Here is an 18,391-nt window from a genome sequence, read left to right on the forward strand (position 1 = left end):
CATCCAGCAAGCAAGTTTATTACATCAAAGTCAAATTCAGTAACAGCTGTGAGAAATCCAGGTCATTTCTTTTATTGGCCAACATTGCAGACTACCATATTGTCTGCAGGGACATACACTGAGAGAGAATAGGAAATATTGTCTGGAAGTTCATATGCATTGTCATTCCATTTTTAGCCTCAAACCCAGCACTTGGAAAAAGAAGAACTCACCTGGTTTCCTCTTTGATCCACAGATTCTTTGTAGCAGATGAGGAGAGGGCCAATGAGTCCTGAAGCTAGATCTCTCTCTAGATTAACGAAGCTTGAATAATATCGAGTCAGGCACCGAGGATCTGATTTAGTTGGCCCGTCTTCTACAGCCACTGTCCATTTATACTTGAATATCTCTCCTGGCAGAATTGGCATATCTTTCAAATGTTTCACACCTACCCACACCCAAACCCCAAAATAGCTTGATTAGAGTATAACAAGCAACATATTGTTAATTGTGTTGTTATTGCAAGGGGTCTACAAATTTATGTGTACATATGAAGTATCTCAATAAGTGGAAACTAAATTTGCACCTATTATATGTTTAAAATTTACAAATTTTTTACAATAAAAATGGGTCCAGGAAATTTTTGCTAGCATACTAGTTTAAGTTGAAATGGGCAGGTCTATCTACTATTACAAATACACAGAAATAATAGATAATAATATTTTTTAAATATTTTAAATACATAGTTGAAAATGTATAAAGAGGAAAAAAATCCCAAGTGCTAAAAAAAAAGACACCAAAGCCGGAGTGGTAAAGCTACAGTTGATGATCCAGTTGACCATGAGAGTTTCAGGCCTGAATACATGCCACTGAAGTTTTAACTCACATATAGTATCAAAAGATGTGGTATCTGACCTCTGTGAGGAACGGGAGCAAGAATTGAGACCTGCCCTTAGGCTATTGGCTCCTCAGGACAAGAACTGTCTGATTTTAGTAATTAAAACTCACTTTGGGGTATGTTTAATAGCTGAAGATCCAGTCTAAATCAAAATTTCAGCTTTATATCCATTCTAAACTCTCCCTCATCCCTTTTAGGTTAAGCCTGACCTATCGTTAGAGAACCTACAAAAAGAGAATGGCGTGCCATGATCTTTCAATATTTCTCAGCATTTTCTCTTCCTCTTCCAGGAGCTGGGAGTGAGAGTGGATGAGTATTAGAGGAAAGGGCAAATAGACTTTTGCTTAATAGGTCCTGCTCTTTGAGTATTCTCTCTTTGACCACACTATTTGGTCACCAATGCTTTCTGTGTGGCAGGTGCCCAAATGCTGGTCTTTTTTTAGGATACATATATGGTTTCCTTGGAGTCACCATGGGTACCTTAGCACTGCATAGTTCCATAACATGAGAGCTGTTTACTTCAGCTATCATTCTGCAACCCTCCTCCACCCATCAACTCTTTTTACCTTCTGTGATATATCCAAAAGCCTATTATTCTTGGTATCCCTTCACTATGCCAGCCTGCCTTCTTAGGTAGAGTATCTTTGAAAGAGATCAAGCCAGCTACTTTCAGCAGTATCCACTTACTACAGAGAAAACTCATACATCCTTGCCAAATCAAACAGCAGAAGGGGAGACTGCTCCGCTCTTACCCTCTCTTCTTGTCTGCTAGTATGGGCAGTACAGCCTTCAGAATCCTCCACATAAAAAGCAAATCACCAATAACTGTGTTCATGTATGCCTCTAAATTTCAGGGTGTACATTCAAAATCTCCCCAGAATTCTGTTACCATGCTCTTCTGCCACTATAGCAGTACAAATCAACCTGGCACTAGAATTCTCATCAGCAACAATGAGTATTAGAAAAGAGTGGATGTCTCTCCATACTGTTTTCCATAGTGGCTGCACCAATTTACATTCCCACCAGCAGTGTACGAGGGTTCCCCTTTCTCCACAGCCTCTCAAACACTTGCTACTTCTTGTCTTTTTGATAATAGCGATTCTGACGGGCGTGAGGTGATATCTCATTGTAGTTTTGATTTGCATTCCCCTAATAATTAATAACGTTGAACATCTTTTCATGTGCCTGTTGGCCATCTGTATATCTTCTTTGGAAAAATGTCTATTCAGATCCTCTGCCCATTTTTAAATTGGGTTGTTTGTTTTTTTGCTATTGAGTTGTATGAGTTCTTTATATATTTTGGATATTAATCCCTTATCAGACATATGATTTGTAACTATCTTCTCCCATTCAGTAGGTTGTCTTTTTGTTTTGTTGATGATTTCCTTTGTTATGCAGAAGGATTTTTGTCTGATGTAGTCCTATTTGATTATTTTTACTTTTGTTTCCCTTGCCTGAGGAAACAGTATGGAGATTTCTCAAAAAATTAAGAATAGTACTACCATATGATCCAGCTATTCCACTTCTGGGTATTATTTACCTGAAAAATATGAAACCACTAATTTGAAAAGATATATGCACCCCTGTGTTCATTGCAACATTATTCACGAATAATGACACGGAAACAAGTCTGTATACACTACACACGATGTATGTGTACAAGGTGAAATCTGATGATGTTATAGAACAATGTGATCTCAATAAAAACAAAGAAAAAAGTGGATGGAAAACTATTTATAACCAACTCATCCATAAATCACATGAAACTGGAGGACTCATAAAGTTTACCCTCTATGTACTGAATGCATTCAGAAGTTACTTGAAGTATGCTTCCAGAACAACAAAAGAAATTTAAAAAACAGAAATGTACAAGATAATGGCACTGGCATAAAAGTCCAAAGAAAAGCATCCAAAGATAGTAGCTCAGAAACACATACAAAAAGAGTATAAATGCTGTTCTTTTGATTTTTGAAGTTTAGAATAAATGTATAACAAAGCAAGGAGTTATTTAACATGTTAAAATGTAAATATTATCAACTTTAGGTTTCATAAAAGTAAAGGTATGGCTGGCAGCAGTTGAGAAATATTTTTAATATTTTTAAAGTTCTAACGCTAGTCAATTGAGGAACTAAAAACGCCGATAGAAGTCTACAACAACTGGAGTGGGAAGAAGCACAAAGCTAAATTCTTGTTTAACACAAAATAAATCTATAAAATAAATCTATAACATCTAAAGTTGAAAAACAAATGATTAGCATATAAGTAATTTTTTAGAGATACAGAGATAACCAAACACCAAAAATCTAAAACAGAAATGCTTAAAAATGGATGCCTCTAGGGAGTGGGACTTAACAGCCCTTCTGGAGTTTTAAGCATCTATTATTTTGATTAAATAAATATTCCCCCAAAATTAAGGAATAGAAAGAATATGTATAACATCCAATCTACTAAAAGAAAAAATATATAACAAAAAAACTACTGACAAGAGAAATAAAAGGGTAAAGTAATTGTAAATAAAAATATAAAATAGCCAGAAAATATACAAACAGATCAGTCGTAACACAAACCATGACTAGGCTGAAAACAAAACCAAACCCAGGAATATGCTCTTTACATGGGTCAGCCTAACACAAGATAAAGCAAAATATGGGAAAATAACAGCATGGGAAAGATAAAGTAGCTAAACATGTGTAGCAACACTAAAGTTAGCAAAATAGAATTCAAGTTAAGGAGCATAAAAGAGAACCTAGAAGGATATTTTTATTGATAAAAGGTACAATCCATGAGAAAGATATGTCATGAATTTTTAAACAACAAACAACATAGCAAATGAAAAGTAAAGTTGTGAACTATTCTGAAATGAAAGGTAAAGAGATTACTAGATATCAAAAGTGTGGAATGTAGCAAAAACCTATTCAGAAAAAAATGACCTTAAATGCACTTACTAAGAAAAAGTAATGCCTATAATTAAATAAACTAAGAAGATAAATGATAGAAAGGTAAACAACCCAGCAGAAAAATAATCAAAGGATAAATGAACAGGAAATTTACAGTAAAGGGAACCAAAATAGCCAATAAAAATGCGAATAGATGGTCAACACTACAAGAAATTAAAATTAAAACAACAATGAGACATCACTTTTCACCCACCAGATTGGCAGGATTTTAAAAGACTATTACTGTCTAGTTATCAAGGATGTGGGAAATTATATTTTCATACATGACTAGTAGGAGCACAAATTATTACTTCATTTGGGGACAAAGGTCTGGTTGTTTATTAAAAACATATATATATATATATTATATGTATATGTGTGTGTGTGTGACTCAGAAATTCCACTTTCAGGTCAGTACACTTGAAGATAGATCAATAGAAACTATCCACTCTGCAGAACAGAGGTCAAACATACATGCAATGAGAGTCTCAGGAAAAGAGACAGAGAACACGGTTGAAAAATATTTGAGGAAATAATGACCAAAGTCTTTCCAAATTTGGTGAAAAACATAAATTTACAGATCCAGAAAGATCAGTGAACCCTGATTATGATAAATATGAAGAAAATCACAGCTGGAGAAAAATGACCTACAGTGGAAGAATGAGTCAATGGAATCTAGATGTAGTTATTATAAAGGCCAGAAGACAGCAGAACAAAATTTTGAATGTGCTAAAAGGAAAAAAATCCTCCCAACTGAGAATTCTATTTCCTGTGAAATTATCCTTCAAAAGTGAAGACAAAATAAAGACATTTTCAAATAAAATAAAAGTAAGGGAATTTATCTCTAGCACACTTGCACTACAAGGAATGCTAAAGGAAGTTTTTCAGGCTGAAGGGAAATTATCTGAGTGGAAGTGATGCCAGAAGGGAATCTGGTTCTTCAGGAAGGCCTGAAAAGCATTGGTAAATATGAAGGAATATTTTTCCTCATAATTTTCTAAACCTACATATGACTGTTTAAAGCAAAATGATAGCATTTTCTTGTGGATATTGTAAAGTATATAGATGTAATACATATGGAAATTATAGCATAAAGGATGTAGGGCGATAAATGTGCCTGCATAGTACATAACAGCTGGGACGAGGACTAGCATCATTTTAGTTGTTGTGGAGGCTGTGACCTCATCCGTATCTACAGGTAAATAAAGACCTATAAAACTGAAGTAACACTCACCTTTTGGCAGCCTCCCTGAGTGCAAAGGACTGACATCAGTGATTCCATGAGGATAGATGTTATATGGTCGGCTTGCTTGATTCTTAAATATAATCTGAAAGTGTAAATGAGGTATAAGATCAAGTCCTAAGACAACTAGGATCAACAAGAAAAGTGTGGCATGTCTCCAGAAAACAAAAGCTGCCTTGCATCCACATTACAGGGGTTTGAGCCTAGATGAGGCTCAAAATATTTGTTCTTTTCATAAAATTGTTCAGACAGCTACTTAGGTATCTCACTAAAGGCCCCTTTCCATTTCTTTAAAATTATTGCAATTGCTTCAGAAAGTATTCCTTGCACCTTCTCACACTAACTGAAATTTGGATGTCTGCTGAGGACACTGCTTCCCCTCAGCCTTTTCCACCATTTGAACACTGAATTCCCAAATAGTGGAGAGGAAAATAGTGATTCTGGTGATAAAATCTTCACTGAATGAGCAGGCATGACCAGGAGGACAGTTGATTACAGCATTAAGCAAGGTGGCAGTCGGCATTGTCTGATTGCCTGAGCTTTAAAAGAGAGGAAGGATGGAAGAGCAATAACATGGAAACAACAGTTAAGAACTCTGAAGACACCAACCCAGCCTCTAGATCTGAGGTTGTTTGATATGAGGATAAAAAACCAACTTCCACTTGCATTCTTGTCTTAAAACCCACTCATTTGGTAAAACCCACTAAACAGCCTATTCCTTGCCTGCACCTAAGCAGCAGAATGATGTAGGAGAAAAATCACACAGCTCTGCAACTAGCCTTTTTAATTTCATTACCACAAATCTCAAGTGGGCACTCAAGCTACCTAGCTATCCTATTATGTTTTCCTAGGAATTCACCTTCCCACTTACTTAGTTGACTAATATTTGCTTCCCAAGTCTCACTCTCAGGTGCTTCTTTTTTCACTAAGAAAAGAGAAACATTCAGAAAAGAACTTCCTCATCCTCCCACCATCGGACCTACCCACCTATGTGCATGTATGGCCATATTCTCTCCTGTTAAAATCAGCTCCTACTTAGTGCCAACTTCTCCTCTTTTGCACTAGTACACAATAAGCTTGTAGCATCTTTCATTCTAAAATCTTCTTTTTGGAACAGAATAGAGAGCCCAGAAATAGGCCCACACAAGTCTAGTCAGTTGATCTTTGACAAAGAAGTAAAGGCAACAAAATGGAGCAAAGATAGTCTTTTCAACAAATGGTGCTGAAACAACTAGACATCCACATGCAAAACAATAATAATAATAATCTAGGGGTCGGCCCCATGGCCGAGTGGTTACGTTTGCACACTCTGCTTCGGCAGCCCAGGGTTTCACCGATTTGGATCCTGGATGCAGACATGGCACCATTCATCAAGCCATGCTGGGGCGGCGTCCCACATGCTACAACTGGAAGGACCCACAACTAAGAATACACAACTATGTACTGGGGAGCTTTGGGGAGAAAAAGGAAAAATAAAATCTTTAAAAAAACAGTAATCATCTAGACGCAGACCTTATACCTTTTACAAAAATTAACCCAAAATGGATCACAGAACTAAATAATTATTTTGGAATTCTTCTGTATGTGAGACTTGTCTCCACTCCATTTATTTATTTATTCAATCATTTATTTACATCAGTAAAGACTCATGGGTATTTATTTTACACTTTGGGGTACAATCCAATAGTACTTTATTTATTTTGTTGCTCAAATTCTTCCAGCTTGGCCAAGTTGTCTTCTGTATCCCTTTGATGTTGTTCCATCCTTTTATGTTTTGAGGACTTTCTTACTTTCTGGAACCACAAGATGATCTGGGCTCATCTTATATTTCCCCTGGCCCAGCCCTAGAATTATCCATTTTTCCAAGGAGCCTTGGTTCTTTTTATTAGAGAATGGTATCAGAAATAATGTCTTGTCTTTTTTATATATTGCTGTATGGAGTTTACCAAATTTTGTTTAGGATTTTTTGAATCCTATGTTTATAATGCAATTGGTCTGTAATTTTAATTTTCCTTTCTCATACTGTCCTGGTCAGATTTACAACCAAGGTTATGCTAGCCCAATAAAAAAGAACCGGCGGGTCTTTCCTTTCTTGTACTCTATGTTAAAAATGTTGATGTAAAACTATGTATTCCTTGAATATTGGTATAAATTGCCAATAAAATGGCAATTTTTGCTGGTTGATAGTGATTTTCTTTCAACACACTAAAGACATGATTTCATTGTTTTCTGGCTTACTTTGTTGCTCTAGGGAAGTAAGCTGTCAGTTTATGTGGCAGTTTTAAAGCATGGCTCCCCAATTCTTTGACACTCCTCCCATCAAGAGGTAGGCCAAATTTTCCCTCTCCTTGATTCTGGGTGGGCTTTGGCTGCTTTGACTAACAGATTATGGCATAAAGTACTGTGTGACTTCTGAGCTAGGTCCTAAAAGGTGATGCTCTTTCTGACTGACTTAGTGGAACACACACAGTTGGAGCCCTGAGCCACCACGTAAGAAGGCCCTATCCTGAGACCATCATGGTGTGAGGAAGCCAAGCCTCATGGATAGGCCACGTGCTCTAGTTGGCAGTTCTAGTCTTTGAGTCATCCCCATTCACGTCAGTGAAGCTGTCTTGGTCCCTCCAAATACGCTGATTACCACCAAGGGACCTTCAGTCAATGAAGAATTGCCCAACTGAGCCCTGGCTAAATTCCTGACACACATAATCTGTGAAAATAACAAAATGGCTGTTGTTTCGACCACTGAGTTTTGAGGTTGTAGGGTACACAGCCATAGTAACCAGAACAATTTTATTATCATTTCTTTGAACGTAACCTGTTTTTTCTGCCTGATTTTCTTTCCATTTTAAAAACATGTTTATTGAGGTATAATTTTTATACCATAAAATTAACCTGTTTTAAGTGTACAATTCAATAATTTTTGTAAATTTATAGAATTTTTCAATCAGCACCACAATCCGGAATTAGAACATTTCCATCATCCCAAAAAGATCCTTCATGCTGGGTTACAGTCAATCCCTGCTCCCACCTCTAGCCCCTGGCAACCACCAATGTGCTTTCTGTGCTATAAATTGGCCTTTTCTGGATATTTCATATAAATTAAATCATGTAATAAGTAAGTCTTTTTTGTTTGACTTCTTTAACATCATAATATTTTGAGTTTCATCCATGTTGTATCATGTATGAGTAGTTCATTTCTTATAATTGCTGAATAGTGTTCTAATTATACAGATATGCCACATTTTGTTTGTTCATTCACCAATTGGTGAACATTTGAATGGTTTCCAGTTTGGGGCTACTATGAATAGTGTTGCTGTGAAGATTTGCATAAAGTCTTTGTATGGACCTATGTTTTCATTTCTCTTCAGTATATGCCTAGGAGTGGAATTTCTGGATCACATGGTAACTCCATTTTTAACGTTTTGAAGAATGGCCAAACTGTTTCCCAAAGTGGCTGCAAAATTTTACATTCCCATCAGAAATTTACGAGGGTTCCAATTTCTCCACATCCTCACCAACATTTGTTATCTGTCTTGTTGATTATAGCCATTCTAGTGGGTATGAAATGGTATCTCATTGTGGTTTGGATTTGCATTTTCCTGATGGTTAACGATGTTCAGCATCTTTTCATATGCTAGTTGGCCACTTCATATATCCTCTTTGGAGAAATGTCTGTACAAATCCTTTGCTCATTTTTCAGTTGGGCCATTTGCCTTTTTATTATTGAATTGTAAGAATTCTTTATATATTCTGGATACTAGACACTTATCAGATATATGATTTGCAATTATCTTCTCCCATTCCATGGGGTGTCTTTTTCACTTTCTGGTTGGTGTCCTTTGAGGCACAAAAGTTTTTAATTGTGATGAAGTGCAATTACCTATTTTTTCTTTTGTTGCTTATTGCTTTTGGTGTCATATCTAAGAAACTATTGTCTAATCCCAGGGCACAAAGACTTACTCCTATATTTTCTTCTAAAGCTTTTATAGTTTTAGCTCTTACATTTAGGTCTTTGATCTACTTTAACTTAATCTTTGTGTAAGGTATAAGGAAGAGATCAAACTTCATTATTTTGCATGTGAGTATCCAGTTGTCCCAGCACTATCTGCTAAAAAGACTATTCTTTCCCCATTGATTGGTCTTGAGACTCTTGTCAAAAATCAAGTGACCATAGATATAAGGGTTTATTTCTGGACTCTCAATTGTATGCCATTGATCTATATGTTTGTCCTTATGTCAGTACCACACTCTTGATTACTGTAGCTTTGTAGTAAGTTTTGAAATCAAGAAGTGTGAGTCCTCTAACTTTGTTCTTCTTTTTTCAAGGTTCTTTTATCTACTGAGGTCCTTTGTAATTTTATCTGTATTTTAGGATCAGCTTGTCAATTTCTGCAAAAAAGGCAGTTGAGATTTTGATAGGGATTGAATTGAATCTATAGATAAATTTGCAAGAGTCTTAAATCCATGAACATAATATCTTTCCATTTATTTAGATCTTCTTTAAATGATCTCAGCAATGATTAGTAGTTTTCAATGTAAAGTCCTGCACCTTTTTTGTTAAATTTATCCCCAATTATTTTATTCTTTTTTAATGTTATAGTGAATGAAATTGTTTTCTTAATTTCATCTGCAGATTATTCATTACTAGCGTGTAGAAATACAACTTATTTGTTCATCTTGAGCTTGTATCTTGCAACCTTGCTGAACTTGTTTATTAGCTCTGATAGCTTTTTAGTAGATTAGTTAGGATTTTCTACATATAAGATCATGTCATCCACACATAAAGACAGTATTATTTCTTCCTTCCAATCCAAATGCCTCTATTTTTGGTGGTGGGGGCGGGGGGCTTCTTGTACTGGCTTCCAGTACAATGTTAAATATAAGTGACAAGAGTGGATATCTTATCTTGTTTCCAATTTCAGGGGAAAACATTCAGTATTTCACCATATTATAAATTTTTTTTAGATGTTCTTCATCAAGTTAAGGACCTTGCCTTCTGTTCCTAGTTCTTTGAGATTTTTTTCTAACATAAATGAGTAGAGGATTTTGTCAAACCCCTTTTCTCTACCTATTACATGATCATGGGCTTTTTGCCCCTTATTCAGTTAAAATGGTGTATTGCATTAATTTTCATATGTTGAACCACCCTTGCATCCCTGAGATAAATCCCAGTTGATCATGGTGTATAATATGTTTTAAATATTGTGAGATTTGGTTTATTAATGTGCTGTGGAGGATTTTTGCATCTATATTCACAAGGAATGTTGGACTATAGTTTTATTTAAAAATTTGAGTTTGTTTTGTGGCCTAATGTATGGTCAATCCTGGAGAACATCAATATGTGTATACTACTGGAGTTGGGTGAACTGTTCTATAGATGTCTTTAGGCCTAGTTGGTTTATAGATGAAAGGAGATTAGCCACTTGTCAATAACTGTTGAAGCTAAGTGATGGGTTCAAAGAAGTTTATTTTACTATTCGCTCTAGTTCTGGATATGTTTGAAAATTTCATATAAAATGTGAAAAATAATCCTCAAATTCTTACCCAAACTTATACCTTTTCCTCAACTTACCAACAGTGTGTCTCCAACTTCTCCATAAAGTAAAGGTCCCAGGATTCCTGATTCATACTGAATAACTTCACGAGTCTTAAATGTTTCATCTGTGTATGCTATAAATCGGGCTTTTTTGTACTTCTTACCAATCTGCTGAGGACCATTGTTCAAATATAGACTTTTGTAACTTCTGTGTGAGACACAAAAAGATGAGAGGTTGGGATGGAGAATTCTAGGTAGAGGACAGGTGGCTAAAATCCAACCCTAAAACAGCTGATATGATTTAATCATGGAAAGGAGTGATAAAAATACAAGCATCCCTGATGCTTAGCTGTGTTAGTTTACAAACATATTTATACCCTTGCTATTTGATTCCATATCTGTACCTAACTGTAAACATGGCTTGAAGATTCATTGTTTTGAATAACTGAGAAGAACCTTTTGAGTATGAGGAAGAGATAGTACCAAGAGTCAAAAGATGCTTACCTGTCATTGGGGGTGAGGACTGAGGGAGCATAGTCCCAATCCTCCTCTTCAGCAGCAATATAGTGGACCCAAGTTTTAGGATGCTTCTTGGCAACTGAGCGGATTTGAATAAAGGGAGGAGAGTTATCACCATCAAACCTGACCACATCCATGTCAGAGTCATAAAGATCATCATCATAATCTTCAGCTTCTTCACTGTTTTTCATCCGGAGTTGAGGTTCCTCTGGGCAGCTATCTACTTTGACATAAGCTTCCATACCATCTGGAGTCAGACAAACCAAACAGTGTCAGATTCCTACAAAACTTCCTTGCCTTAACTTCCATGACTTTGTTCTCTCTCATCAGGCCTTCAAGGCTCTTTCATAAGTGTTCCCTTCTCCACACCAATACTGTTTTTTCCCCCTCTCCTATATGGATTACCTTCCCCATAGCTGGTGCTTGCTGGTTTCTTCCTGACTCTCTACAATATTTGTTTTACCCCTTTTTCAAGACTCACTCATTTGCTCTTATAATACATATGAATATTTCCCTTCTGGAATTGAGTCTGAGCCTATCGCTCCCCAACTCCCAAATTATAAACAAGGAGACTTGAAGAACTGCATATTTTCAGCATTTGGCAGCCCAGGTCAGACCAACTCTCCATCCCCACAGATACCTAATGATTTCTATATTTACTTCATTGAATTATGATATAAACCATTGATTTAATAACAGCTTATCAGGAAAAATATTAGTGTAGATATAAATTTCGACACACATTCCAAATTCATAAAAACATGGAAAGGAACAACTTAGAATCAAGGAAATACGTTACATATTTTAAGAGCATGTCTGCCAATGACTAGTAAGCCCTATGGTAAATCTATTCAACAATCTCAATCTCATCATCATGCTTTACCAACTGTGGGTAAAAATAATCCCTACCCTATCTACACCATAAGGCTATTTTAAAGATCAATACTAAGAAGGGAGACCTGTTTACTGGATGATGGGGAACAGGGCAGATTTCAGGAGCAACAACTAGTCTGGAGCTCACGTGGCCTTAAACATAATTCATTCTAGATCTAAAAGTGAAGGGTTTTGTCTGAGGTCCAGTAAGACAAAGCATTTTTTCTGAAAAACTAGGATTAAAATCAGTGGAAAGAAATTGTCAAACTAATAAAACAAAACAAAACACAAAACAAACTCCCATTAAACTGAATCAGGCTCAAACTAGATAATGACCAACCTGCATAAAAGTAAATGACCTATTCCTCTCTACCTATACGATCAAATTCCTGTTACTCACCCAGTATGATATCCTCTGTCTCTTAATGTCTTGTCAAAAATCCCATAAATGTTATGTAAAAGATGAGGAAAAGAGGCCCCATTCTTCATCACTACAGAGGACTACAAACAAGGTCACTCATAGAACATAAGGGGAAAAAAATCTCTTTTCCAAGGCAACAAGGAACCAGAGGAGAGGGTTAATATTAGAGTGATAGGAACAAACAAATGGTGTTAAACATGAAAGAGTAGGCCTCCTCAACATTTTTCTCCAACAGCCCTCCACGGCCACAATAGAGGAATAGACAAAGAGGTTTGTTTGATTGGTCCAAGATTAAGAGTTAGCAGAGCAAACACACAAGAAGGAAAATGGGGGTGAGATGAGCTTGTAATGTGAATTTTCATAGCCTGTAGCTACAAATGACATCATACTAACAATAATGTGAAACTGTAGGTATCATTGGCCCAATTTGCTTATACAGGATCTTTGACCCTTTGCAAAGTCACCATCAAGTAGTCCTTGAAAACCTCATGTGGTGCCTTACACATGCTCATCAACTTCCAATTCCATGTTACTTATCCCAGTATCTGCTATCCCCTGACATGTTCTGAGTTTCCCAAATGTCTCTCATCTCCTACCAGATATCTAGGAGTGCCTCCAAGAACACCAGTTGTCTGGTGTCTCATATTGAACACCACAATATCTTCTCGTATTTGCTATTTATTGCTCTGGGCATCACTACTGATATCCTGGAGCCCTTATAGTTACAACCTAGGCAGTGATGTTTTTTCCCATTTCTCTTAATTCCTCATAAAACATCTTGTCAGCTATGGCCTGCAACCCTTCTCTCCATAGTATTGAAGCCTAATTAATGGAATCAGACTGGGAAACCAAGGATATACTGTCCTCCTCACTTTCACCACCTCATTCATCCCTAAACCTTCTCCCCTCCCTCTGTCACAGGTATTTAACTAAAAATTCACCAATACTACTGATACTCAAGCCCTTTAATACTCCAAGTAAGAGCTTTACTTTAAATACTGGCAACTAGGAAATCTCAGTTGAGGTCTAATAACATAATCCTATACTGGACAGTAGACAATAAATTTCATTAAAAGAAGAGCTGGATATTTATAATACTCATTTTAAGATGAACAGATATTACCATGTTGGTGGGAAGAGATCTGACAAAACAGCAAAAACTGGCCAAGGTCCATCAGGAGTGTCTGAGCAGTAAGGAAAGATATTGGTGAGATCTCCAAGGAGGCCTGGCGATGGTTCCTCACAAGAAATGTGTGACCTTCGAGGAAAATTGAATGCACTTCCGGGGTGGTGCCCATTCCAATCACATGCCAATAGACTGATTTCTTGTGACATCCAATCAGACCTGTAAAGTAGGAATAAGACAGCTATGGTCAAGAAATAGAAAATTCGAAATGGAAAATACTTTCGAGGATAGGATGAACAAATTGACCTTACAGATTTTATCTTGACTTGGAATCAAACTTTCCAAGAACACTGGGGTACTGTCAAACCAACAGCTCTTGCCAAGGTCACCAATGACTGTCATGCTGCTAAATCCAATATTTTTCAGTCTTCATCTGCACCTGTTGACCATTCATTCTGTCTTGAAATTCTCTCCTCCCTTGGCCTCTGTGCCAACACCTTTCTGCGGTTTGCTCCCCTATTGCTTAGGCTGCTCCTTCTTCTGTCTCCTTTCCTGACTCCTTCTTCTCTACCTGTCCATTAAATGATAGATCACCAAAGGGCTCCACCCTAGGCCTTATTCTGTTTTTAATCAATATTTTCTCCCTGAACAATATCATCCATTCTCATGGTGTTAATGATCATCCATATGCTGTTTCATGTTTCAGACCTCTCCCAGAAATCCAGACTCATACAGTCAATCACCTTCTCAATATCTTCACCTGGATATCTCATAAAACCCACATGTCCAAAACCAAATTTGCAGTTTTCATCACTTCATCCTCTTCCAGAGTTCCTTACTTCAGTGAATGGCACCATCCTGCATTCAGTTATGCAAGTGAGAGTTATTCTTGTCACCACTGTCACTTCTCACATCCAGTCTAACACCAATTATGGCAATATAATTAATAACACTAATAGTTACTGAGTATTTGTTTTGTGTCAAGCACGGTCCAAAGTATTTTACAAGTTTTAACTCATTCACTCCTCACAATAAGCCTATGGATGTAGAAACTATTATTCTCATCCCTCTCTTACAGGAGAGGAAACTGATGCCCAGAGAGGTTAATTAACTTGCTTAAATTTGAAGCCAAGCAGCTGTATGTTTAGACCTCACAATGTTAACTACCAGGTCACAGTTATTTCCTATTTTGGCTCCTGAAGCTTTCAAATATATCTGTCTTTCACCATCATTACTACCCCCACCATATTAATCTGATGTAGCTACCATTATCTCTTGTCTGAGCCATTGGAATAGCTTCTTTATAGGTCTTCCCATATCTGGTCACATTCCCCTCCAAGCCTTTCACCCACAAGGAAACTAGTGTAATATATTTGCAATTTCAGATCTGATTATAGTATCCTCTGGTCTAAAACTCTTCAGTGCTGCCATTCCATATAGAATCAAGTCCAAACTCTCCATTGAGGCCTAGAAAGCCCTGAATGGTTCAAGCTTTGGTACTTCTCCAGTCTCATCTGACATCACCTCATTTCCCTACTCCTAATCTTGTTTCAAAGCTCAATTTAAGTGACACGTCCTCAGGGAAGCCTTCTCTGATTTCCCAGCCTAGATCAGCCTCCTTTATTATGTGCTTACATAGAACTATGTAATTTTCCTTCAGAGTAATTCTTGGTTTATAATTTTGTATTTATTATTATGATTATTTGATTACTACCTGTCTCTCTATTATGCTATAAACTATGTGAGGGCAGGGACTTGCATGTTTTGAAAGTTAATTTATTTTCTAATTCTGAAATCATGCTTATTCATTATAGAATTATTGGACAGTACAGAAAAGAGTTAAGAAGAAGACATCCTTCCTCGTCCTTCATTATTCTCTTGGGTTTCTGAATTTTACAACCTCCTCTTTCTTGGTTTCCTCTTTAGTTTTACTGTAGTACATATTCAGTGTCTTCTAAGGGCTACCATTTCTGAAAATGTCTTCATTCTTCCCCCAAAGCTGATTCATAGTTTGGCTATAAATTCTAGGCTGCAAAGAACTTTTAAGGTATTGCTCCATTATATTGCCAGTCTAATTCTCATGCCTTTGTATGTGACTTGTTTCTCCCAGGGGAAGCTTAAATATCTTCTCTGTGTTTTCTGAAATTCCACAATCATAATGTTGTGTGGGGATTCTTTTTAATTTATCCTGCTTGAGAATTTTAATAGGAAGACTCAAATCTTCTCATTTTTAATAATTTCTTCTATCATTTCTTTGACTTTTAAAATCTGTCTTAAATCTCAATCTCTTTTTGTTTTACTTTTGGGGAGGTTTTCTCTAGCCTACCTACCTTCTATTGAAGAATATGATTTTGACAATCGTATTCCTAATTTTTGTGAGCATATTCTTGTTTTGATCGTTTCTTTTTCATAGAATCCTATTATTACTTTATTGATGCAGTATCTTCCTGAATATTTACAAAAATACTAATTAGAGCTTTTGACAAGTTCTCTTCTGTTCTAAGCATTTCTTTTCCTTCTGGGATTATTATTTTCTTTGCTTATCTTTGCATATTCCTTTTCTGTTTCAGGCTTTCCTTAAAAATCTGTGCATCCTTGCTTGCCCACTTATATTTAAGCAAAAGGAAAGAGAAATCTGTGAGCTCCGTGTATGTGGGCAGACATTCATTCTTAGGTGACTGGAAGAGGAATTTACCACTGCATTTTAAGACCCCCAGAGGCCAGAATTCAGTGGGCTTTCCTCTGGGGTGCAGAGCTGTCTGAGGAGAACTGAAGAGTGCTCTGGTAGTAAATGCAGAAGACCCTGAGGTCTTGAACAGGTGTGTACATACCTGGCAGAGACCTGTTTACATAGCCGTTGACTGTGTGCATTTCAGGCTGGGCCTGAGCAGATGCAGGATCCATAGCCTGTGTCAAGGACTCATTTGTTTCTGAGTGCCAACTTTTCCCTGAGGAGAAAGGAGGCAAATATAGGGCCAGCTAAGTGTCTGTCTCATGACTGACCCTCCATTTCTCTTTCCATTCCTCCCATGGGGCAAAGGCTGCTCATACCTTAAGCATTTTTGTCAACACTGTAGGCATGGATGACTTGCCCTCAAAGTTAGTAAGAGAGAGGGAGAAGACAATTGCCAAAAGACAGACATTTCTTGCTCAAACTGATTATCTCTCTATATACTTGTCCATGACAGTAGGTGGGAAAGGATAATGACAAATGATAGCTAGGAGAAGAGAGAATACTGGTTAGTTTGCACCACAAGGATTTCATTAGCTGACATTTCAGAGGAAGCAGATGAATATCATCCTCAGAAAGGGCTGCCAGTCCCTGTGCCTGTCCTACTTGCTTGATTTAGCTTGTAAGTAATGAAAACCCAAGAACCTGAAAGCTTCCCAATTTCCTCCCTGAAATTAGTAAGAGCGAAAGAACTGTAAATATTATTATGGGACAGCAGCTCCCTTAAGTTGCCCCTTTGTGTTAAGGACTGGCAGCTAATGCTGAAACTTTCTGAAGCACCTAGGCTTTGGGCTGTTCTCATAAGTTCATTTATCTGTTTATCCACTCATTTGTTCATTCATCCAAACATATTTACTGAGCACTATGGGGTGCTAGGCACTGATGACAGAGAAGAAGACAGCCTCTGCCTTCAGGGTGCTTAGAGCTTGAATAGACAGAGGGGAGAATGATGTGACAGAGATGAGAACAGGGTATTATGGGAGCAGAGAGCAGAAAGTGATGATTTACTGTGCCAAGGAGGAAGGTCAAGATGCTGTGGAAATATATAAAGAGGCATTTAACCCAGACTGGAAGGAGAAGGAGAAACTTACTTGGTGTGAAGGTGGAGACAGGCTTTCCAGGAAGAGGAAGCAGCATAAGCAAAGGTCTGGATGCAAGAAAAAGCATGGCACGTTTAGGTGAAATACAAAATGTGTTCACTCTGGCTGGAGCCTGGATGGTGAGGCAGGAAGAGGAGCACGATGGGGCTGAACAGGTCATCAGGGACTAGATCATGCATCCATTGTTGTGTTAAGAAGTTTGTATTTTGCCTTGAGGTAAAATTGAAGGATTTTAAAGGCTGGAGTGACAAGATCAGATTTGCATTTCAGTAAGCTCCTTCTGGATGCTATAGTGACAATGGAGTGTCAGGAGACATGAAAAGACTGGGAGCCTAGTCAGGAGAGAGATGATGGGGGCCTCAATTCAGAAGATGGCAGTATAGGAAGGTAAGAGGGGAGAGAAGATGATCATGTTTTTGTTGGTTATCTAGTGATTATCTTAGAAGGAGGAAGCAGAATGTACTAACACTACTGAGGACATATTCTGTGCCACGTAGTGGTCTAAGTTACTTAATTGAAATCACTCACTTAATGCTCACAACTATCCCATTGAAAAAGTACTATTATTTCAACTTTAAATGTGAGGAAACTGAGACACAGAGAGGTTAAGTAATTTGTCAAAGTCACTTAAAACTTACTTGAAAGAAGTAAGAGATGAAGATAAGAGAAGATATGCTCACAGAAGCAGAGAGCAGAATCATAGTTGCCAGGGCTAGGGGGTGGGGGAAATGGGGAGATGTTTGTCAAAGGGTACAAAGTTTCAGTTTTAAGATGAATAAGTTCCAGGGATCTACTGTACAGGCATGATGACTATAGTTAATAATACTGTATTAAACACTGGAAATATGCTAAGAAACTAGATTTCAGGCGCACTCATCACACACACAAAAATGGTAACTATGCAAGGAGATGATATGTTAATTAGCTTGACTGTAGTAATCATTTCACTATGGATATGTATGTCAAATCACCATGTTGTACACCTTAAATGTATACAATTTTTATTAAAGTTTTTTTTTAAAAGATAAG

The 18,391-nt window shown here is 37.2% G+C and overlaps 1 protein-coding gene across 15 annotated transcripts in view; it reads right to left on the bottom strand.

Moving 5' to 3' along the window:
* Nucleotides 1-18,391, bottom strand: part of F8 (coagulation factor VIII) — a 141,694-nt gene that overhangs the window by 89,703 nt on the left and 33,600 nt on the right. For 12 of the 15 annotated variants that reach the window (XR_011499947.1, XR_011499948.1, XR_011499951.1 and 9 more), the window contains exons 6-11: nt 16,363-16,479; nt 13,529-13,750; nt 11,097-11,358; nt 10,629-10,800; nt 5,048-5,141; nt 213-427 (exon numbers count right to left, since the gene is read on the bottom strand). Coding sequence is in view for 10 of the 15 variants with exons in the window: in XM_070503318.1 (XP_070359419.1) it covers nt 213-427; nt 5,048-5,141; nt 10,629-10,800; nt 11,097-11,358; nt 13,529-13,750; nt 16,363-16,479 (1,082 nt within the window). In the remaining 5 variants the exon portion in view is untranslated. The remainder of the gene's footprint in view (nt 1-212; nt 428-5,047; nt 5,142-10,628; nt 10,801-11,096; nt 11,359-13,528; nt 13,751-16,362; nt 16,480-18,391) is intronic. The other 3 variants (XM_070503321.1, XM_070503320.1, XM_070503319.1) reach the window with 2 other exon arrangements.

Source organism: Equus asinus, chromosome X, assembly GCF_041296235.1.
Source record: "Equus asinus isolate D_3611 breed Donkey chromosome X, EquAss-T2T_v2, whole genome shotgun sequence".
NCBI lineage: Eukaryota > Metazoa > Chordata > Mammalia > Perissodactyla > Equidae > Equus > Equus asinus.